Source organism: Cherax quadricarinatus, chromosome 5, assembly GCF_038502225.1.
Source record: "Cherax quadricarinatus isolate ZL_2023a chromosome 5, ASM3850222v1, whole genome shotgun sequence".
NCBI lineage: Eukaryota > Metazoa > Arthropoda > Malacostraca > Decapoda > Parastacidae > Cherax > Cherax quadricarinatus.
In genome coordinates, this window is record NC_091296.1 from 4,208,641 (window position 1) to 4,234,113 (window position 25,473).

General features: G+C 39.9%; 1 protein-coding gene across 4 annotated transcripts in view; it reads left to right on the forward strand.

The window, feature by feature from the left end:
• Positions 1–25,473, forward strand: part of LOC128684914 (uncharacterized) — a 60,510-nt gene that overhangs the window by 14,136 nt on the left and 20,901 nt on the right. For 2 of the 4 annotated variants that reach the window (XM_053771267.2, XM_053771268.2), the window contains exons 2-5: positions 17,915–18,035; positions 19,331–19,444; positions 21,928–22,232; positions 22,391–22,508. In XM_053771267.2, the coding sequence (XP_053627242.1) occupies positions 17,915–18,035; positions 19,331–19,444; positions 21,928–22,232; positions 22,391–22,508 (658 nt within the window). The remainder of the gene's footprint in view (positions 1–17,914; positions 18,036–19,330; positions 19,445–21,927; positions 22,233–22,390; positions 22,509–25,473) is intronic. The other 2 variants (XM_070099119.1, XM_070099126.1) reach the window with 2 other exon arrangements.

Below are 25,473 nucleotides of genomic sequence, written 5' to 3' on the forward strand. Positions count from 1 at the left end.
GGTCAAGTCAATAAGTCATTCAGTCAAGTCAGTAAGTCATTCAGTCAAGTCAGTAAGTCATTCAGTCAAGTCAGTAAGTCATTCAGTCAAGTCAGTAAGTCATTCAGCCAAGTCAGTAAGTCATTCAGCCAAGTCAGTAAGTCATTCAGCCAAGTCAGTAAGTCATTTGGTCAAGTCAATAAGTCATTCAGTCAAGTCAGTAAGTCATTCAGTCAAGTCAGTAAGTCATTCAGCCAAGTCAGTAAGTCATTCAGCCAAGTCAGTAAGTCATTCAGCCAAGTCAGTAAGTCATTCAGCCAAGTCAGTAAGTCATTCAGTCAAGTCAGTAAGTCATTCAGTCAAGTCATTGAGTCAAGCCAATAAGTCATTCAGTCAAGTCAGTAAGTCATTCAGTGAAGTCAGTAAGTCATTCAGCCAAGTCATTAAGTCTTTCAGCCAAGTCATTAAGTCATTCAGCCAAGTCAGTAAGTCATTCAGTCAAGTCAGTAAGTCATTCAGTCAAGTCAGTAAATCATTCAGTCAAGTCAGTAAGTCATTCAGCCAAGTCAGTAAGTCATTCAGCCAAGGCATTAAGTCATTCAGCCAAGTCAGTAAGTCATTCAGCCAAGTCAGTAAGTCATTCAGTCAAGTCAGCTAGTCAGTAAGTCATTCAGTCAAGTTAGTAAGTCATTCAGTCAAGTCAGTAAGTCATTCAGTCAAGTCAGTAAGTCATTCAGTCAAGTTAGTAAGTCATTCAGTCAAGTTAGTAAGTCATTCAGTCAAGTCAGTAAGTCATTCAGTCAAGTCAGTAAGTCATTCAGTCAAGTCAGTAAGTCATTCAGTCAAGTCAGTAAGTCATTCAGTCAAGTCAGTAAGTCATTCAGCCAAGTCAGTAAGTCATTCAGTCAAGTCAGTAAGTCATTCAGCCAAGTCAGTAAGTCATTCTGCCAAGTCAGTAAGTCATTCAGTCAAGTCAGTAAGTCATTCAGTCAAGTCAGTAAGTCATTAAGTCAGTTTAATAAGTCACTCAGTGAAGTCAGTAAGTCATTCAGTCAAGTCAGTAATTCACTAAGGCAAGTCAGTATGTTGTTCTGTCAAGTCAGTAAATCAGTCAAGTCAATAAGTCATCCTGTCATGTCAGTAAGTCAGTCAGTAAAGTCATAGTCAGTCAGAGAAGTCAATAAAATACTCAGTCAAGTCAGTAAGTCATTCAATCAAGTCAGTAAGTCATTCAGTCAAGTCAGTAAATCATTCAGTCAAGTCAGTAAATCATTCAGTCAAGTCAGTAAGTCATTCAGTCAAGTCAGTAAATCATTCAGCCAAGTCAGTAAGGCATTCAGTCAAGTCATAAGTTCAATCAGGTCAGTAAGCCATTCAGTCATGTCAGTAAGTCATTCAGTCAAGTCAGTAAGTCATTCAGTCAAGTCAGTAAGTCATTCAGCCAAGTCAGTAAGTCATTTGGTCAAGTCAATAAGTCATTCAGTCAAGTCAGTAAGTCATTCAGTCAAGTCAGTAAGTCATTCAGTCAAGTCAGTAAGTCATTCAGTCAAGTCAGTAAGTCATTCAGCCAAGTCAGTAAGTCATTCAGCCAAGTCAGTAAGTCATTCAGCCAAGTCAGTAAGTCATTTGGTCAAGTCAATAAGTCATTCAGTCAAGTCAGTAAGTCATTCAGTCAAGTCAGTAAGTCATTCAGCCAAGTCAGTAAGTCATTCAGCCAAGTCAGTAAGTCATTCAGCCAAGTCAGTAAGTCATTCAGTCAAGTCAGTAAGTCATTCAGTCAAGTCATTCAGTCAAGCCAATAAGTCATTCAGTCAAGTCAGTAAGTCATTCAGTGAAGTCAGTAAGTCATTCAGCCAAGTCATTAAGTCTTTCAGCCAAGTCATTAAGTCATTCAGCCAAGTCAGTAAGTCATTCAGTCAAGTCAGTAAGTCATTCAGTCAAGTCAGTAAGTCATTCAGTCAAGTCAGTAAATCATTCAGTCAAGTCAGTAAGTCATTCAGCCAAGTCAGTAAGTCATTCAGCCAAGGCATTAAGTCATTCAGCCAAGTCAGTAAGTCATTTAGCCAAGTCAGTAAGTCATTCAGTCAAGTCAGCTAGTCAGTAAGTCATTCAGTCAAGTTAGTAAGTCATTCAGTCAAGTCAGTAAGTCATTCAGTCAAGTCAGTAAGTCATTCAGTCAAGTTAGTAAGTCATTCAGTCAAGTTAGTAAGCCATTCAGTCAAGTCAGTAAGTCATTCAGTCAAGTCAGTAAGTCATTCAGTCAAGTTAGTAAGTCATTCAGTCAAGTCAGTAAGTCATTCAGTCAAGTCAGTAAGTCATTCAGTCAAGTCAGTAAGTCATTCAGCCAAGTCAGTAAGTCATTCATTCCTGCCAGTAAGACATTCAGTCAAGTCAGTAAGTCATTCAGTCAAGTCAGTAAGTCATTCAGTCAAGTTAGTAAGTCATTCAGTCAAGTTAGTAAGCCATTCAGTCAAGTCAGTAAGTCATTCAGTCAAGTCAGTAAGTCATTCAGTCAAGTTAGTAAGTCATTCAGTCAAGTCAGTAAGTCATTCAGTCAAGTCAGTAAGTCATTCAGTCAAGTCAGTAAGTCATTCAGCCAAGTCAGTAAGTCATTCATTCCTGCCAGTAAGACATTCAGTCAAGTCAGTAAGTCATTCAGTCAAGTCAGTAAGTCATTCAGCCAAGTCAGTAAGTCATTCAGTCAAGTCAGTAAGTCATTCAGCCAAGTCAGTAAGTCATTCTGCCAAGTCAGTAAGTCATTCAGTCAAGTCAGTAAGTCATTCAGTCAAGTCAGTAAGTCATTCAGCCAAGTCAGTAAGTCATTCAGCCAAGTCAGTAATTCATTCAGTCAAGTCAGTAAGTCATTCAGTCAAGTCAGTAAGTCATTCAGTCAAGTCAGTAAGTCATTCAGCCAAGTCAGTAAATCATTCAGTCAAGTCAGTAAATCATTCAGTCAAGTCAGTAAGTCATTCAGCCAAGTCAGTAAGTCATTCATCCAAGTCAGTAAGTCATTCAGTCAAGTCAGTCACACTCACCTCTTTTGAAGTGTACAAAGTAACACTTTATTATGGGTATTTCTTGTCTTACATCTTTGTTTACTTTGTTACTTGTAAGACTTAAATGCTTATAGGTTTTCTTGGCACTTTCAGCAACACTGGTGTGCCTACTGGGTGTCATGATTGCTTGGTAGATACAAATTAAATGATCAAAACACAATTTACAAACACAGCTACCTTATAGCAGAGATGGACTGGACTGGACACTATGAAGTACGAATTGTGGGGTGGTTTTGGGGGGGTGGGGTGGCAGCAGATGGTAGGAGGTCTGCCTGGTTGACCCACAACAAGGCGGCCACTGCAGGAAAAGCGATTTTTTTTCGTTTCCACAAACTGAACCGTGTTAAATTTAATGTTACATAAAATTGTGCCGCATTTCTTCAGTCGTGCTATACCCAAATCGTGCCAAATAAACTCGTGCTAAATGACGGTCTACTGTAGTGTGAGCAGCTCTCAGCTACTTTGTGTAACTGATCGTATACTGCACACTCACTCATGACTGGTCATGTAGCAACAGTCACACATGAGTGTCCAAGTACTCTCAATTACACAAGGTACCCAGAACTTGCCACGTGGAGGCGGCTGCTCTTCAAGTTCCTTTTTTTTTTTTTTTTTTTTTTTTTTACAATATACGTAACAAATAATAAAAAGAAATCCGAGGTCAACCAAATTTGGCAATATGTAACAATAAACAAAAAAATCCGAGCTCAACCAAACTTGGCAGTGAAGAATTTAATGACTTTTTGTGTTGCTCAGAGGTACATCTTCAGGCCAGGTCTCTCCTTTGGGTCCCGCCTGAGGCCCTTCAGGGCCATGGTCTTCAGCTGGTGGGGCTTACGATCCATTATTCCAATAACCTGTTTGATGAGCAGGGCGACTCCCACCACATCACTTTTTTGGGAACAAATTCATTCAGTATCAGCACTCGACCAGCCTTCTGGAATGAAATAAGTTCGTTTCTCAAGGTACCACTTTATCAGCTGCTCTAGACACTGTTTCAGAGCACTGTTTCTAGATTTGTCAGGTACCTCTTCACTCAAAAAGTTTAACTTTTAAGTTAGTCAGTCCAGTCAGAAAGTCATTCAGTAAGTCAGTCAAGTCATTCAGTATGTCAGTCAAGTCAGTAAGTCAGTCATTCAAACAAGTCAGTCAGTTATTCATCACATAAACTCATATACAGCCTCTCCTCACTTAACAACAGAGTTCCGTTCCTAAGACCACGTCGGTAAATGAATTCGTTGTTAAGTGAGGAGCATACTATGATGGTTGTGGGTTTGTGTCGACCATCTTTGATATTGTTTTCATGTCACCATAGCACCATTTATAACATTTCTGATATATTTTTAAATGTTTATACAGTAGTGTACTGTGTATTCTAATAAACAGAATAGAGGAAGTCAACTCTAATATACATTATTTAGGTATTCATACCAGTCAGAGAGCCCATCGTAACTCTGAGGCCTTGGTAAACGATTATGTCGCTAAGTGAGGAGATGGAGTATATACACCTTCCATCCGACTTACAACCTGCTCGACTTACGACCACTCGGCTTATGACGATGTTTTTTATGCCAAATTTCTGGGAAATAAACAACTATTTGTGTTGTACACAGTGTTTATCCTAAACCTTACAGTATAAAATACAATACTACCAACAAAAAGTAAAGTAAAACATGAAAAACCAAAATAAAACAATAGAATAAAGTCATTACAAAAATGTTTTGTTGATATTCAATAGTAAAGTTCGACTTACAACCATTTCGACTGACGACCGGTTTCTCGGAACCAAACTCGGTCACAAGTCGGATGGTAGGTGTATATAAATATGTATATTTTTTGACACAGCTGTTTCCCACCAAGGCAGGGTGACCCAAAAAGAAAAAAACTTTCATCATCATTCAACACTTTCACCATTCATACATAATCACTGTCTTTGCAGAGGTGCTCAGATACGACAATTTAGATGTCCCTCCAAACTGCCAATATCCCAAATTCCTCCTTTAAAATGTAGGCATTGTACTTCCCACTTCCAGGACTCTAAGTCTGACTAACCAGTTTCCCTGAATCCCTTCACAAAATATTACCCTGCTCACACTCCAACAGCTTGTCAGGTCCATTCACTCCTAACACTCATGCACATATGAATGGAAGTCCAAGCCCTTGCCCACAAAACCTCCTTTACCCCCTCCCTCTTATAGTGGTACTTCTAAACTCCTGTTTGGGAAACATGCAATTGACTCATGAACTGGTGCAAAAGGGACACCCTCTCATCCCCTTGTCTGTTCTGCATGTCCATAAAGCCTGTCAGAGAAACTCTTGCCAGTGAACTCAATATCTGGTTCTCAGGTGATGGTACCTTGGTATATAAACACTACATTGTCCAGCATTACATTTGTTGTCCATCTTAACATATTCTCTAGATCCAGACATTACATGGTGTGAGCAGCTCTCAGCTACTTTGTGTAACTGATCGTGTACTGCACACTCACTCGTGACTGGTTATGTAGCAACAGTCACACATGAGTGTCCAAGTACTCTCAGTTACACAAGGTACCCAGAACTTGCCACGTGGAGGCGGCTGCTCTTCAAGTTCCTTTTTTTTTTTTTTTTTTTTTTTTTTTTTTTTTTTTTTTTTTTTTTTTTTTTTTTTTTTTTACAATATACGTAACAAATAATAAACAAAAGAAATCCGAGGTCAACCAAATTTGTCAATATGTAACAAAAAATAAACAAAAAACATCCGAGCTCAACCAAACTTGGCTTTGAAGAATTTAATGATTTTTTGTGTTGTTCGGAGGTACGTCTTAAGGCCAGGTCTCTCCTTTGGGTCCCGGCTGAGGCCCTTCAGGGCCATGGTCATCAGCTGGTGGGGCTTACGATCCATTATACCAATAACCTGTTTGATGAGCAGGGCGACTCCCACCACATCACTTTTTGTTGTGACAGGCTGGCCCATAGCAGCTTCATAACAGGTCCAGGGGCTGAATTCCAAAAACTTGTCGATGCGGTTCTTTTCATAGTCACCATAAACCCAAGGTTGGCCTGGGTGAGTTGAAAGTCCAAAATCAATTATAGAGGTTTTTGGGCATTTTGGGTCGGTTCTGTCTACCATTACATTGTTTTGTTTAAGGTCCAGATGGACAATGCATTTTTTGTGGATTTTAATCAAATTCTTGATGATGCTTTCTATGGCTTTTAGCCAAAACAAATCATCTAATTTTTCCCTACCTATCTCCTGGTTGTGGCTAAGTGTTTCAAGGTCCTCTAATCCCAAAAAAGACATAAAATAACAACCTATCTCAGGAGACAGACCCAGAAGTTTGGGAGCTCCACCTGCACCATTGAGTTTCTCCAAGATCTGGGCCTCGCGCAGACAATCCGTTTCTCGGGTATTAGGATCAAAGATGTTTTTGAGGACCACTGGTGTGTCGTGTCCCGGAAGATTCCAGAGCTGGGTCTTACCACACCCTCCATAACCGAGGTCCTTAATTTTAAGGTCCTTTTCATTTTCCAGAATCCACTTGGGATCAACAGATTTCTCCCGAAGTCGGCGAGAGCGTATTTTGAACCAGTCCATTTTTCTCTAGGCGACGGACTTAGAGGAAGAAGCAGCTGCGATGAAAGTGAGCACGCAAGCTTTTAAAATCAGCCGACTGATTTATATATAGATTTGCTAAGAAAGCTCCCAGGGATATACTCTCAATAGTCAGTCAACTATTTTATATAGTCAGGGGAAAGTTCTTGAATATTAAAATTTACTGAGAAAACACCCAGAGATATATTCTCAATAGTCAGTCAAGTATTTTATGTAGTCAAGTTAGAATTCTTGAATATTAAAATTTACTAAGAAATCACCCAGGGATATGTTCTCAGTAGTCAGTCAACTATTTTATATAGCCAAAGGAATGTTCTTGACTAAAATTTACTGAGACAACACCCAGGGATATATTCTCAATAGTCAGCCAACTATTTTATATAGTCAAGTTAGAATTCTTGAATATTAAAATTTACTAAGAAATCACCCAGGGTTATATTCTCAATAGTCAGTCAACTATTTATATAGTCAGAAATGCACTTGAATATTAAAATTTACTGAGAAAATGACCCGTGATATATTCTCAATAGTCAGTCAAACAGTTATATAGTCAAGTTACAATTATTGAATATTAGTCATACGTCTGCGATAGTGAAAAGCAATGACGAATATTTCTTTTGGATGAGTTGTTGTGAAGAAGAGTAATGGTGACAGTGTTGTTGATATATAGTGACAGAGTGTCTAATGCACTTACCTAAGGGTAGTTGCAGGGGTTGAGTCACAGCTCCTGGCCCTGATGTGTAGTATACTGTGTGTGTGTGTAGTGATTGTTGTTCATGTGTAGTGATGGTGTTGATGTGTAGTAATGGTGTTGATGTTTAGTGATGGTGTTGAAGTGTATAATTGTGTAATGATATATAAATGTGTATTGGTGTTGATGATATGCAGTGATGTTTGTGTGTAGTGACGTTGATATGTAGTGATTGTGTGTAGTGACATTGATATGTAGTGATGTTTGTGTGTAGTGACGTTGATATGTAGTGATGTTTGTGTGTAGTGACGATATGTAGTGATGTTTGTGTGTAGTGATGATATGTAGTGATGTTTGTGTGTAGTGACATTGATATGTAGTGATGTCTGTGTGTAATGACATTGATATGTAATAATGTTTGTGTGTAATGGCATTGATATGTAGTGATGTTTGTGTGTATTGACGTTGATATGTAGTGATGTTTGTGTGTAGTGATGTTGATATGTAGTGTTGTTTGTGTGTAGTGACATAGATATGTAGTGACAAAAATGTTTTGTTGATATTCAATAGTAAAGTTCGACTTACAACCATTTCGACTGACGACCGGTTTCTCGGAACCAAACTCGGTCACAAGTCGGATGGTAGGTGTATATAAATATGTATATTTTTTGACACAGCTGTTTCCCACCAAGGCAGGGTGACCCAAAAAGAAAAAAACTTTCATCATCATTCAACACTTTCACCATTCATACATAATCACTGTCTTTGCAGAGGTGCTCAGATACGACAATTTAGATGTCCCTCCAAACTGCCAATATCCCAAATTCCTCCTTTAAAATGTAGGCATTGTACTTCCCACTTCCAGGACTCTAAGTCTGACTAACCAGTTTCCCTGAATCCCTTCACAAAATATTACCCTGCTCACACTCCAACAGCTTGTCAGGTCCATTCACTCCTAACACTCATGCACATATGAATGGAAGTCCAAGCCCTTGCCCACAAAACCTCCTTTACCCCCTCCCTCTTATAGTGGTACTTCTAAACTCCTGTTTGGGAAACATGCAATTGACTCATGAACTGGTGCAAAAGGGACACCCTCTCATCCCCTTGTCTGTTCTGCATGTCCATAAAGCCTGTCAGAGAAACTCTTGCCAGTGAACTCAATATCTGGTTCTCGGGTGATGGTACCTTGGTATATAGACACTACATTGTCCAGGATTACATTTGTTGTCCATCTTAACATATTCTCTAGATCCAGACATAACATGGTGTGAGCAGCTCTCAGCTACTTTGTGTAACTGATCGTGTACTGCACACTCACTCGTGACTGGTTATGTAGCAACAGTCACACATGAGTGTCCAAGTACTCTCAGTTACACAAGGTACCCAGAACTTGCCACGTGGAGGCGGCTGCTCTTCAAGTTCCTTTTTTTTTTTTTTTTTTTTTTTTTTTTTTTTTTTTTTTTTTTTTTTACAATATACGTAACAAATAATAAACAAAAGAAATCCGAGGTCAACCAAATTTGTCAATATGTAACAAAAAATAAACAAAAAACATCCGAGCTCAACCAAACTTGGCTTTGAAGAATTTAATGATTTTTTGTGTTGTTCGGAGGTACGTCTTAAGGCCAGGTCTCTCCTTTGGGTCCCGGCTGAGGCCCTTCAGGGCCATGGTCATCAGCTGGTGGGGCTTACGATCCATTATACCAATAACCTGTTTGATGAGCAGGGCGACTCCCACCACATCACTTTTTGTTGTGACAGGCTGGCCCATAGCAGCTTCATAACAGGTCCAGGGGCTGAATTCCAAAAACTTGTCGATGCGGTTCTTTTCATAGTCACCATAAACCCAAGGTTGGCCTGGGTGAGTTGAAAGTCCAAAATCAATTATAGAGGTTTTTGGGCATTTTGGGTCGGTTCTGTCTACCATTACATTGTTTTGTTTAAGGTCCAGATGGACAATGCATTTTTTGTGGATTTTAATCAAATTCTTGATGATGCTTTCTATGGCTTTTAGCCAAAACAAATCATCTAATTTTTCCCTACCTATCTCCTGGTTGTGGCTAAGTGTTTCAAGGTCCTCTAATCCCAAAAAAGACATAAAATAACAACCTATCTCAGGAGACAGACCCAGAAGTTTGGGAGCTCCACCTGCACCATTGAGTTTCTCCAAGATCTGGGCCTCGCGCAGACAATCCGTTTCTCGGGTATTAGGATCAAAGATGTTTTTGAGGACCACTGGTGTGTCGTGTCCCGGAAGATTCCAGAGCTGGGTCTTACCACACCCTCCATAACCGAGGTCCTTAATTTTAAGGTCCTTTTCATTTTCCAGAATCCACTTGGGATCAACAGATTTCTCCCGAAGTCGGCGAGAGCGTATTTTGAACCAGTCCATTTTTCTCTAGGCGATGGACTTAGAGGAAGAAGCAGCTGCGATGAAAGTGAGCACGCAAGCTTTTAAAATCAGCCGACTGATTTATATATAGATTTGCTAAGAAAGCTCCCAGGGATATACTCTCAATAGTCAGTCAACTATTTTATATAGTCAGGGGAAAGTTCTTGAATATTAAAATTTACTGAGAAAACACCCAGAGATATATTCTCAATAGTCAGTCAAGTATTTTATGTAGTCAAGTTAGAATTCTTGAATATTAAAATTTACTAAGAAATCACCCAGGGATATGTTCTCAGTAGTCAGTCAACTATTTTATATAGCCAAAGGAATGTTCTTGACTAAAATTTACTGAGACAACACCCAGGGATATATTCTCAATAGTCAGCCAACTATTTTATATAGTCAAGTTAGAATTCTTGAATATTAAAATTTACTAAGAAATCACCCAGGGTTATATTCTCAATAGTCAGTCAACTATTTATATAGTCAGAAATGCACTTGAATATTAAAATTTACTGAGAAAATGACCCGTGATATATTCTCAATAGTCAGTCAAACAGTTATATAGTCAAGTTACAATTATTGAATATTAGTCATACGTCTGCGATAGTGAAAAGCAATGACGAATATTTCTTTTGGATGAGTTGTTGTGAAGAAGAGTAATGGTGACAGTGTTGTTGATATATAGTGACAGAGTGTCTAATGCACTTACCTAAGGGTAGTTGCAGGGGTTGAGTCACAGCTCCTGGCCCTGATGTGTAGTATACTGTGTGTGTGTGTAGTGATTGTTGTTCATGTGTAGTGATGGTGTTGATGTGTAGTAATGGTGTTGATGTTTAGTGATGGTGTTGAAGTGTATAATTGTGTAATGATATATAAATGTGTATTGGTGTTGATGATATGCAGTGATGTTTGTGTGTAGTGACGTTGATATGTAGTGATTGTGTGTAGTGACATTGATATGTAGTGATGTTTGTGTGTAGTGACGTTGATATGTAGTGATGTTTGTGTGTAGTGACGATATGTAGTGATGTTTGTGTGTAGTGATGATATGTAGTGATGTTTGTGTGTAGTGACATTGATATGTAGTGATGTCTGTGTGTAATGACATTGATATGTAATAATGTTTGTGTGTAATGGCATTGATATGTAGTGATGTTTGTGTGTAGTGACGTTGATATGTAGTGACGTTTGTGTGTAGTGACGTTGATATGTAGTGACATTGATTTGTAGTGGTGTTTGTGTGTAGTGATGATGATATGTAGTAATGTTTGTGTGTAGTGATGTTGATATAGTGATGTTTGTGTGTAGTGATGTTTCTGTGTAGTTGATATGTAGCGATGTTTGTGTAGTGATGTTTGTGAGCAGTGACGTGATATGTAGTGATGTTTGTGTGTATTGACGTTGATATGTAGTGATGTTTTTGTGTAGTGACTTTGATATGTGGTGATGTTTGTGTGTAGTGACATTGATATGTAGTGATGTTTGTGTATAGTGACATTGATATGTAGTGATGTTTGTGAGTAGTGATGTTTGTGAGCAGTGACATGATATGTAGTGATGTTTGTGTATAGTGACATTGATATGTAGTGATGTTTGTGTATAGTGACATTGATATGTAGTGATGTTTGTGTGTAGTGATGTTGATATGTAGTGATGTTTGTGTGTAGTGACGTTGATATGTAGTGATGTTTGTAGTAATGTGTTGTAGTGACGTTGATATGTAGTGATGTTTGTAGTAATGTGTTGCAGTGATGTGAAATTTTGTATAGTTATGTATCGTGATTTAGAGTGGTGATGTATAGTGGAACCTCTGCACTTGAATTTAATTCTTCCCTGAAGGCTGTTGAAGTGCCGATCTGTCCGAGTACCAAACAGATTTTTCCCAACCAATTATCTTTTTGGTTGGTTGTTATCACTAACCCTCTTAGGCCCCATTGTGACTTTTTTAAACAAATAATGCAGCGTCTCATCACTTAGCGATGTACTCATTTACCAAAGCCGTGGACTTATGATGGGTTCTCTGCCCAGTATTCGTAACTAAATATTGTATATTAGAGCTGATTTCCTCTGTTCTGTTTATTACAGTACACTTCACAGTACACTTCTGTTTAAACATTTAAATATATACCAGAGATGTTATAAATGGTGCAAAGTGACATTAAAACAATATGAAAGATGGTTGACACACCTGCACTACCATTATAGTATCCTCACTTAGCGACGAATTAATTTACCGACGTGGTCTTAGGAACAGATCTCTGTTGTTAAGTGAGGAAAGTGTGTGTATGAGTTTATGTGATGAATAACTGACTGACTTATTTGATTGACTTACTGATAGACTTGACTGACATACTGATTTGATTGATGTACTGAATGACTTGATTGACTGACTGAGTTACAGACTTGACTGATTTGAATGACTTGCTGACTTAGACATTTTGGCTGAAGAGGTCCCTGACAAATCTAGAAGCAGTGCTCTGAAACAGTGTCAAGAGCAACTTATACTTTACCATCAGCTGTATAATGTACTGCAGGGTAATATAACCCAGAAATCCATTACAGAATTTATGCACACTTCAGTATGCTATACATAAACACACTAATTTATTATTATTAAATTTTTATTGACTGGCCGATTCCCACCAAGGCAGAGTGGCCTGAAAAAGAAAAACTTTCACAAATATTATTTAATTTTAAAGGAAACAAGATGATTTTATGTATAGTGTAATAAACTAGTTCATTGTTGTAATGTATTATGTTATTTTTACTGGATAACCCGTAAACGTTCCATACGTATATATACGTTCACTACTGTACTGCCCCAACTTTTTTGAGAAAAAAAACATTCTTGTTTTTTAATTGGAAAAAAGAGCATATGGTACCAGGCATCCCGAATTATTTTTATATGGTGCACAGTGAGTGCTCACACCCATTCTCACATGTCTAGGCGACTCAGGCTTATCATGGCAATGTTAAATGTAGGACACATAAAATGTATATGTACGTTTGGGGCACTAGGATAAAAACGTATATATATGTTTGGACCGTCTACGGGTTAAGACTACAAATGTAGCAGAAATAATAGTATTTACCTTAAATTGTGGGTGCTGGTGTTTGTAGATGATTGTGAAGAGAGTGGAGAATTATACTGCAACTCTACTGTGCTGAGGTGGATGGTAGAGGTTCTGGTACCGGAGGTTGTACTGGAGTGTCTAACTTTTATGTCATTCACTCAGTCTAGTCAGTAAATCATTCAGTCCATCAAGTTATTCAGTCAGATCAGTAAGTCATTCAGTCAGGTATGTCATTCAGTCAGGTCAGTAAGTCAATCAGTCAAGTCAATAAGTCATTCATTGAAGTAAGTCATTCAGCCAAGTCAGTAAGTCATTAAGTCAGTTTAATAAGTCATTCAGTGAAGTCAGTAAGTCATTCAGTCACGTCAGTAATTCACTAAGGCAAGTCAGTATGTTCCGTCAAGTCAGTAAATCAGTCAAGTCAATAAGTCATCCTGTCATGTCAGTAAGTCAGTCAGTAAAGTCATACAGTCAGTCAGAGAAGTCAACAAAATACTCAGTCAAGTCAGTAAGTCATTCAGTCAAGTCAGTAAATCATTCAGTCAAGTCAGTAAGTCATTCAGTCAAGTCAGTAAATCATTCAGTCAAGTCAGTAAATAATTCAGTCAAGTCAGTAAGTCATTCAGTCAAGTCAGTAAATCATTCAGCCAAGTCAGTAAGGCATTCAGTCAAGTCATAAGTTCAGTCAGGTCAGTAAGCCATTCAGTCATTCAGTCAAGTCAGTAAGTCATTCAGTCAAGTCAGTAAGTCATTCAGTGAAGTCAGTTAGTAAGTCATTCAGCCAAGTCAGTAAGTCATTCAGTCAAGTCAGTAAGTCATTCAGTGAAGTCAGTCAATAAGTCATTCAGTCAAGTCAGTAAGTCATTCAGTCAAGTCAGTAAGTCATTCAGTCAAGTCAGTAAGTCATTCAGCCAAGTCAGTAAGTCATTCAGCCAAGTCAGTAAGTCATTCAGTCAAGTCAGTAAGTCATTCAGTCAAGTCAGTAAGTCATTCAGCCAAGTCAGTAAGTCATTCATTCAAGTCAGTAAGTCATTCAGCCAAGTCAGTAAGTCATTCAGTCAAGTCAGTAAGTCATTCAGTCAAGTCAGTAAGTCATTCAGTCAAGTCAGTAAGTCATTCAGCCAAGTCAGTAAGTCTTTCAGCTAAGTCATTCAGTCAAGTCAGTAAGTCATTCAGTCAAGTCAGTAAGTCATTCAGCCAAGTCAGTAAGTCATTCAGCCAAGTCAGTAAGTCATTCAGCCAAGTCATTAAGTCATTCAGCCAAGTCATTAAGTCATTCAGCCAAGTCAGTAAGTCATTCAGCCAAGTCAGTAAGTCATTCAGCCAAGTCAGTAAGTCATTCAGTCAAGTCAGTAAGTCGTTCAGCCAAGTCAGTAAGTCATTCAGTCAAGTCAGTAAGTCATTTAGTCAAGTCAGTCAAACTCACCTCTTTTGAAGTGTACAAAGTAACACTTTATTATGGGTATTTCTTGTCTTACATCTTTGTTTACTTTGTTACATGTAAGACTTAAATGCTTATAGGTTTTCTTGGCACTTTCAGCAACACTGGTGTGCCTACTGGGTGTCATGATTGCTTGGTAGATACAAATTAAATGATCAAAACACAATTTACAAACACAGCTACCTTATAGCAGAGATGGACTGGACTGGACACTATGAAGTACGAATTGTGGGGTGGTTTTGGGGGGGGGGGGTGTTAGCAGATGGTAGGAGGTCTGCCTGGTTGACCCACAACAAGGCGGCCACTTCAGGAAAAGCGATTTTTTTTCCTTTCCACAAACTGAACCGTGTTAAATTTAATGTTACATAAATTTGTGCCGCATTTCTTCAGTCGTGCTATACCCAAATCGTGCCAAATAAACTCGTGCTAAATGACGGTCTACTGTAGTGTGAGCAGCTCTCAGCTACTTTGTGTAACTGATCGTGTACTGCACACTCACTCATGACTGGTCATGTAGCAACAGTCACACATGAGTGTCCAAGTACTCTCAATTACACAAGGTACCCAGAACTTGCCACGTGGAGGCGGCTGCTCTTCAAGTTCCTTTTTTTTTTTTTTTTCCAATATACGTAACAAATAATAAAAAGAAATCCGAGGTCAACCAAATTTGGCAATATGTAACAATAAACAAAAAAAATCCGAGCTCAACCAAACTTGGCAGTGAAGAATTTAATGACTTTTTGTGTTGCTCGGAGGTACGTCTTCAGGCCAGGTCTCTCCTTGACTCAAGAAATCGTAATGACACGATTGCAAATAAACCATACCCCCGGCCGGGATTGAACCCGCGGTCATAGAGTCTCAAAACTCCAGCCCGTCGCGTTAGCCACTAGACCAGCTAGCCACAATAAGATTCATCCAACTAGGTATATTTCTACACCATAGGAAAGTTAGCACAGGCACCTCTGTGACCACAAATGCAAGTTTTTACAGACGAATCTCCAGCTAGCGTGGCCGTGACGAACTCTAGCTCAAGTCCCTTCACTGCCGTCAACATGACTCAAGAAATCGTAATGACACGATTGCAAATAAACCATACCCCCGGCCGGGATTGAACCCGCGGTCATAGTCTCAAAACTCCAGCCCGTTGCGTTCAATCCCGGCCGGGGGTATGGCTCTCCTTTGGGTCCCGCCTGAGGCCCTTCAGGGCCATGGTCATCAGCTGGTGGGGCTTACGATCCATTATTCAAATAACCTGTTTGATGAGCAGGGCGACTCCCACCACATCACTTTTTGTTGTGACAGGCTGGCCCATAGCAGCTTCATAACAGGTCCAGGGGCTGAATTCCAAAAACTTGTCGATGCGGTTCTTTTCATAGTCACCATAAACCCAAGGTTGGCCTGGGTGAGTTGAAAGTCCAAAATCAATTACAGTAGTCTTTAAGTACGTATTAGGTTAAGTCTGCCTGAAATGTCTCAGCATGATAGTGGCTTTCTTTGTACCAATCTAATTATGAAATGTCAACACACATTCTAACCTTTACATAGAAATTAATTTTTTATTTTGATTTTGATTTGATTTGATGAACTAGGATATCTTAACACTGCCAAAAATTATTAATTTTCATCAATAGTCACTAAATAAACATAGGTAATTTACACGTATGTTAACAGGTATAACATGATATATGTATACATGATAATTGTACTTGTACCCCGTGGCCTGGTGGAAAAAGCTCTCTCTTCACACGGTGAGGGTCTGGGTTCGATTCCTGGCAAGGGTAGAAACATTGAGCATGTTTCTTTACACCCGTTGTCTATGTTCCACATCAGTAAACTAGGGACCTGGGTGTTAGTCGACTGGTTTGGGTTGCATCCTGGGGACAAAACTGACCTAATTTGCCCAAAGTGCTCTGCATAACAAGCGGCTTTCTATATAGTAGTACGTATGTATGTCATTAATGTTAGCTTTGGTCTGTATACCTTGTACAAGTAGAAATAAAGATTTGTATTATTATTACATGTATTATATGTACCAGTATCTAAATAAACTTACTGACTCTCTAAGCAGCACTGTATGACCCTTGTGGTAAATATTTATCACTTAGTTTTAATTTAATGATAATAATGATGATGATAATAATATACTCTCAGAGAGTACAGGTACTCAAGGACCCAAGTGGAAATAAATCACTGATTTTTTTTTTATTATCCTAGGTAATTTACACACATGTTACCATGTATGATTCAGTGCTGTATGACCCTGGTGGGTTTAGCACTTAGTTTTAATTATAATAATCTCAGGTATGATAATTTGTGTCCCTGTACCTAAATAAACTTAAAGGGCTCTCAGTCTACCACAACTACACTAATACCACACTACTACCACCTCACTACTTCCACACTACTACCACACTACTACCACACTACTACTACCACACTACAACCACAGTACTACCACACTGCTACCACACTACCACCACCACACTTCCACCACCACACTCCCACCACCACACTACTGCTACCACACTACCACCACCACACTCCCACCACCACACTACCACTACCACCACCACACTTCCACCACCACACTCACACTACCATCACACTACCACCACCACACTACCATCACCACACTACCACCACCACACTAACACTACCACCACTACTACCACACTACCACACCACCACACTACCACCACACTACCACACTACCACCACACTACTACCACACCACCACCACACTACCAACACACTTTGACCATACTATCACCACCTCAGTACCACCACACCACACTACCACCACAACCACACCACAACCACCACCACAACCACCACCACCACACTACCACCATCACCACCACCACACTACCACTACACTATTGCCATCACCACCACAGTACCACCACCACTACCACCACCACAATACCACCACCACAATACCACCACCACCACAATACCACCACCACCACTACCACCACCACCACTACCACCACCACTACCACCACCACTACCACCACCACTACCACCACCACTACCACCATCACCACTACCACCATCACCACTACCACCACCATCACCACTACCACCACCATCACCACTACCACCACCATCACCACTACCACCACCATCACCACTACCACCACCATCACCACTACCACCACCACTACCACCACCACTACCACCACCACCACTACCACCACCACCACTACCACCACCACCACTACCACCACCACCACCGCACCACCACCACCGCACCACCACCACCGCACCACCACCACCTCACCACCACCACCGCACCACCACCACCTCACCACCACCACCTCACCACCACCACCACCTCACCACCATCACACCACCACACCACCACCATCACACCACCATCACACCACCACCATCACACCACCACCATCACACCACCATCACACCACCACCATCACACCACCACCACCTCACCACCATCACACCACCACCATCACACCACCACCACCTCACCACCATCACACCACCACACCACCACCATCACACCACCACACCACCACCTCACCACCACACCACCACCTCACCACCACAGCCTCACCACCTCACCACCACAGCCTCACCACCACACCACTGCCACACCACACCACCACCACTGCAAGTATGTTAAGTTTTGATGATTAATATACAAGTTTGTTTTACAGCAGTATTCAAGATGCTGCCAAATTGGAAGTTCTTTCCACGAATTTTCATACGTTGGAGATCCTCTCACTGTACACTATCATGATTGTGAAGCGGTATGCCAGGGACTCCACCTTCTTCCATGTAAGTCCATTTTAGGATAGAGCTTCGATTTTTGTTACTCTGGGCTGAATGCCATTTTAGTAAATAATGTTCACAGTAATTTGAATCAATTGTGAAATATTAATATTGAGTTTAGGAGGTGATGGAGCTTCTGGACCATAATACATCAACAGTTATTATTACCTAACTCTTAAACTGTCCAAACATTTATGTATTTGTATATTGTATGAGTATAAAACAGCACTGTGCATAACACCATGTTTCAAAGAGTTCCACAAACTACAGCAGTTCTAGGAAAGTGTCCAGTGACTATATGTGGGTCCTATTGTACTTGTATAAATAAAGATTATTGTGGTAAATGGTTTAGAAAAATGACAAGTTGAAGAATGAAACACTTATACAGCATATTTGAGGAACCGTTTTGCCACACACTAGCTTCATCAGTCCAATTCAAAGATGTATGGTGTGAGAAGGTGCTTGAGGCAGTCCCTCAGCCTGGAATCAATGTATTCAGTCCATCAATTTTGAAGACGGTACAGCATATGGTGGGAGAAGTGGTTTGTACAGTGGAACCTCTGGTCACGAATGCTTCCAAACACAAATCGGTTCACGACCAAAAAATTTGCCAAGTTTTTGCATCTGGTCATGAGCACATAATCATGTGGCAAACAAACACAGCCGGCCAATTTTTACAATCCATACCATTTTTTTGCACTCGCCAATTTTCCCCACTTCCTATTGTTTGTGTACACCTAACAAAGACCCTTGCCTTGTAGTTGGTCTTGGTCAGACGTGCGTTCATTCGCTGTGAACCCCTTGTGTTGTATTTGTGTGTTTTTTAATCCATTTTGTTTTCATGGTTGTATGCAGTATGTTTTTTTCTGTTATTTAAGTTTTTTCTCTTAAACTGTGCATTATTTTGTATAATTAAGGATTTTCAAACTTTAATTATTTTTCTGTGCTTAAAGCCCAATATATGTACTTACATTATTACTATGGTATTTTACTATATTAATATATTCATGGGAAAATGTTTAACCTCTAAGGGTCATACAGATCTTGGGAAATGGGATGCTAACAGGTTTGATTTGAGGAAATGGAGGATAGTTCTAAAATATTGGATCAAAACCTCTTCACCAGCATAAAGATATGTACTGTTTTTGCAATCAGGGTATAAATTAAAGCAAGGCTAATTCTTACATTTTGCTACATATTTCTAATTAAATATAAATGTTCTTTATGAAGTAATACTTTAAGAGTAGTGAAGAGTACAATTAGTAAAGAAGTGTACCCGATAATTATTAATTATTTTTCAGACTCATTTTCCAAATTTTATCAAAGTAATTGAAAGCAACTTAAACAGACTGAAGACTGAAAAGAAATGGTTTTTTGCCACTCTCCGAGACCAAGCACGTCTGTTTCATAATGAGGTACGTTGATAGCTTGTGTCTGTTGGTATGTCTGTTTCATAATGAGGTACGTTGATAGCTTGTGTCTGTTGGTATGTCTGTTTCATAATGAGGTACGTTGATAGCTTGTGTCTGTTGGTATGTCTGTTTCATAATGAGGTACGTTGATAGCTTGTGTCTGTTGGTATGTCTGTTTCATAATGAGGTACGTTGATAGCTTGTGTCTGTTGGTATGTCTGTTTCATAATGAGGTACGTTGATAGCTTGTGTCTGTTGGTATGTCTGTTTCATAATGAGGTACGTTGATAGCGTGTGTCTGTTGGTATGTCTGTTTCATGATGAGGTATGTTGAGAGCTTGTCTGTTGGCTCTCTTGTGTATTATAAATTGGTCTTATCACAAGAAATTTTGTCTAGTGTGAGCAAAGTAAAATTTATGAAGGGATTCAGGGAGACTGGCAGGCCGGACTTGAGTCCTGGAGATGGGAAGTATTAATGTTGCAGTTTTATAACTGTAGTGTAAGCACGCCTCTGGCAAGACCACTGTCTTGAATGATGATGAATGCTTTTCTTTTTCGGGTCACCCTGCCTTGGTGGGAATCGGCCAATGTGTTAATAAAAAATTATTTAAAAAGTCTGAATTTGAGACAGTTGCCACACTGAAACTCAGAATTTTTCCTCATAAAAATTTGAATTAATAATTAATTTCTGAATTAAAATTCACATATTTCTTATTGTGAATTTTGGAGAACATTCAAAATTTCAGAAAATATTTTCTTTAATTTGGAAAATTGTGAACTAGAGTTTTCATATTAAGATAATAAATTTTTGTCTTATTATTGCTTAATTCTTTATTTTCACCTTATTTCACTCATGTCCCAGGTATTGCAGTCGACTTATCCTTGTTTAGTGGTGCAGATTGTGTAAACAGTGAATTTTTAACTTTGATTTATATCAAATTCAAATTTACTCTAGCAGTGTGCCTACTCAGGATCAAAATGCTATACCTGTTTTTTTGATAGGGATTTGAAATCAATCAATCTCACACACACACACACACACACACACACGCACACGCACACGCACATGCACACGCACATGCACACGCACACGCACACGCACACACACACACACACACACACCACACACACACACACACACACACCACACACACACATACACCACACTCACACACCACACACCACACTCACACACCACACACACACCACACACAGACACTCACACACCACACACACACACCACACACACACACCACACACACACACACACACACACACACACACACACACACACACACACACACACACACACACACACACACACACACACACACACACCACACACACCACACACACACACACACACACACCACACTCACACACACACACACACACACACACACACACACACACACACACACACACACACACACACACACACACACACACACACCACACTCACACACACACACACACACACACACACACCACACTCACACACCACACACCACACACACACACCACACACACACACCACACACACACACCACACACAGACACTCACACACACACACACACACACACACACACACACACACACACACACACACACAGAGGGGGGAGGGGGGTACAGGTGATGACATGAATCACTGCTGCAACTGTCCTCCCTCTCATTTACTTGTCTAGAAGAGTGACATTATAGAAATAAGTCCATTTAGGAACTTAGCTAACTATTCAAACTCTTCATATGTGTAAATAACAAAAAGGCACAGTACCGTGACTGGAACAATACACAAACAACCCGCACATAGAAGAGAGGAGCTTATGACGACGTTTCGGTCGAAACATCGTCTTAAGCTCCTCTCTTCTATGTGCGTGTTATTTGTGTATCTTCATATGCGATAGAGTTATGAGATTATCTGTATTGTGGGATTTTTTTGTATAGTTTATTGATCTTAAGCTATATATATACATAGGACATGTGGTAGAGAGGAATCCCATGGCAAAATATTTGACCAGTCATTATCGTTCAAGTTACTAAATGTAAAAAGAAAAACTTTTGTTTTTCTTTTTAGGTCACCCAGCCGGTGCGTTAAAAAAAAATATCATTCAAGAAGTACTTTTAAATTTTTATTTACATTGCTAGTAAGGTACTAACATTTCCTTGAGAATTTTTCCTTAGAGCTAAATAAATATAAATACATTACCATTATAAAGAAGCTCTTTCATGTTTTTTTTTTTTTTTTTTCAATATAAACTTCTTCAGAATAGCCACCACATCAGATATGTCAACATTTGTGTTGTGATATTCCTTTCTCTTTTTTTTTTTTTTTTTTTTTTTTTTTCTTATAATAAGCTCTCTGGTCACATTTTAACATGCTAAAAAATGACATCAGTGCCTCAGTTATTCCTTTTTCTTTTATCAAACTCTTCAACTCATCCATGACCATTTTTATTCATAATGATGATTCTGTCTTTTATTTCAGTGGGACAAGTACTTATTTGAAATTAATGTGGGTCGTATTCATTACAACTCTCATCTTCTTATGGTGGCTTTGATGTTGGGACTGGAGAAGATCTGGGTATCAGATGGATGCTTACCACTCGATGAAGAAAAGACTATCAGTAAACTTAAATTAATGTTTGGCAAGGATCAACCAGTTTTTGCCCTCAAGCAGCTCAGCCAAACTGATCACATGTTTGAGTTCTTGGCCAGTCACTCACCCAACCTGGCGGTTCTTTATCTACCCCGCAGTGATGTTCATTCATTCCAAAGTTGTGTCAAATTTACGTAAGTTTGTTTTGTCATTCTAATTTATTATTTACATATCCTAACTGTAGTCTCATCTCCAGTTTGTGGGTTAGCTGTGAATTGTTCTAGCGATGGTATTGTGACTATTAGTCTTCATGTTATCAAATGTTCAGGGTAAAATTCAAACATTTTTGCAGGAGCCTACGTGTTATAGAACTGGCAGGTGGTGTGTCAGACAAAGTGATGTGTAGTGCCCTTTGGAACATCAACAAGAAGAGCGATAAAGTGTTAGAGATGGCCATCAAGGAGTCAAAGGTGAGGGGAGCTGCCCTTCCTTTTATACACTTTATCACTCTTCATGAATTTTTATAATAATGCCTACACTCCCAGTAAACATTGGTGAGGAGGTACTACAAGGTGGCATACTCAGTGTTTTTCTGATCGTTTTTTTTTTTTTATCACACTGGCTGTCTCCCATTGAGGCAGGGTGACTCCAAAACAAAAATAAATAAAGTTTTTTTCTTTTTTTTACATTTAGTAATTTATACAGGAGAAAGGATTACTAGCCCCTTGCTCCTGGCATTATAGCCGCCTCTTACGACACACAGCTTATGGAGGAAGGATTCTTCTGTGCTTTCTCATGGAGTCTGATCCTTATATATTACAGCCTCTCCTCAATTAACAACAGAGTTTTGTACCTAAGACCCCGTTGTTAAACTAATTCATCATTAAGTGAGGGGTATGCTATAATGGTAGTGGGTTTGTGTCAACCATTTTTGATATTGTTTTAATGTTACCTTTGCACCATTTATAACATTTTTGGTATATTTTTAAAGGCTTATATAGTAGTGTACTGTATATTGAAATAAACAGAATAGAGGAAATCAGCTCTAATATACCTCTGACCAGTATTTATGTATAAATACTGGTCAGAGAGCCCGTCATAAGTAGGGACCCCTCCCCTCTCAAGGAAGATAATTCTATTAAGCTCTTAACCTAAGGAATTGGACCTGCCTTCTACTTCTTTGGTTAGAAGTTGTGTGCACTCCCATTCTGCCTAGCACTGTATCACCCCGACAGGTTTAGTGCTTATCCATGAATTCGAGAATAATATTTTTCTTTGACACCTATTTTTGGCCAGTTCTGTTGTTCCAGTCAACCAAACTCATAGCTATTTCACTAGTACAGTGGACCCCAGCATAACGATATTAATCCGCTCCTGAGAGCTCATTGTTATGCGAAATTATCGTTATGCGAATGAATTTTCCGTATAAGAAATAATGGAAATCAAATTAATCCGTGCAAGACACCCAAAAGTATGAAAAAAAAAAATTTTACCACATGAAATATACATTTTCCTACACACAAAGAGAAGGACACATGCACAATAGTAGAGTAGTACATGCACAATATATATTGTGCATGTACTAGTCTACTAAATGAAGAATAAATGACATCTTTATTGAAGATGCAGCAATGACTGATGAGACACTGTGTCCTGGGAGTGCCTTTTCCTCCTGAGTACTGTAGGTCCTGTTTGGCATTTTCTTCCAGAACAGGCCTTATCACACTGTGTATGCCACTACGATTCTTAAATCTCTCAAACCAACCTTTGCTGGCTTTAAATTCACAAATATGAGCACTAGTTCCAGGCATTTTTCCCTGTTCACCTGGGTGTTAGTCTACTGGTGTGGGTTGCATCCTGGGAGACAAGATTAAGGACCCCAATGGAAATAAGTTACAGTCTTCGATGACACTGACTTTTTTGGGTTATCCTGGGTGGCTAACCCTCTGGGGTTAATTGTTTCTTGATATTCTCAATAAGCCACACCAACAATGGTGCTACAGCAGCAGCAGACGGTACTACAGCAGCAGCAGCAGCTGACGGTGGTACAGCAGCAGCAGCAGCTGACAGTGCTACAGCAGCAGCAGACGGTGCTAAAGCAGCAGCAGACGGTACTACAGCAGCAGCAGCAGCAGCTGACGGTGGTACAGCAGCAGCAGCAGCAGCTGACGGTGCTGCAGCAGCTGACTGCTACAGCAGCAGCAGACGGTGCTACAGCAGCAGCAGACGGTGCTACAGCAGCAGCAGACGGTACTACAGCAGCAGCAGACGGTACTACAGCAGCAGCTGACAGTGGTACAGCACCAGCAGCAACTGACGGTGCTACAGCAGCAGCAGCAGCAGCAGCTGACAGTGCTACAGCAGCAGCAGCAGCTGACAGTGCTACAGCAGCAGCAGCAGCAGCTGACAGTGCAGCAGCAGCAGCAGCTGACAGTGCTACAGCAGCAGCAGCAGCAGTAGCTGACAGTGCTACAGCAGCAGCAGCAGCTGACAGTGCTACAGCAGCAGCAGACAGTACTACAGCAGCAGCAGCAGCAGCTGATGGTGGTACAGCAGCAGCAGCAGCTGACGGTGCTGCAGCAGCAGCAGCTGACGGTGCTACAGCAGCAGCAGCAGCTGACAGTGCTACAGCAGCAGCAGCATCAGCAGTTGACCATGGTACCACAGTATTTCGATAACATTTCTCACCCTTTTTACCACAGGGTTGGCACTAGAAGCTTTCTTGGGGCCCATGGTAACTTATTTTGCAGATAAAATCACCAAAAACGCTGTAATAATACGAAATGTTCCGATTGTATACTTGGATGTTACCGCGGAGGCTGGCTTGTAAACAATGCCACCGGCGGAACATGTGAGGCTGGCTCAGGCCTCACATAGACGCGTCTCGGACGAATAGCGTTGAGCGAGTTTTTTAGCGCTATGCAAGGCAAAATTTTAGTGATAAAATGTATCGCTATGCGGATTTAACGTTATGTGATGCCAACGGTATGCGGGGGTACACTGTATTCCTTCTTTTCTGTTGACTGAGTACAAGAAATCACCCATTTACTCATTTCAACTACCCAATAAAGTGATCAGAAATTGGTAATTTGGCCAATTTCACAAAAAAAAAATAAAAAAAATTGACAATTTCAAAATAGGGTCCAGAACAAACAGTGTAGACATTCCTGGCATGGCAACATTTCCTCTATTCATTAGTCATGTCCTCAGGTCTCTGCTATATTACAGTTGTTTTTCATTTTGAATCTTTACTCACACAAAAAAAACAGAAGATTTATTGTTATGCAGAATACTGCATTATTGTAATAATTGTATAAATAATGTCAGCACATTCGTAAACACAGACTGACCAATTGGACACGTATTGGACGAGTGATGTAATTTGTGTACTGTGGAATATTGGCAAAAATTGAACATTTCTGCAACTTTGAGCTT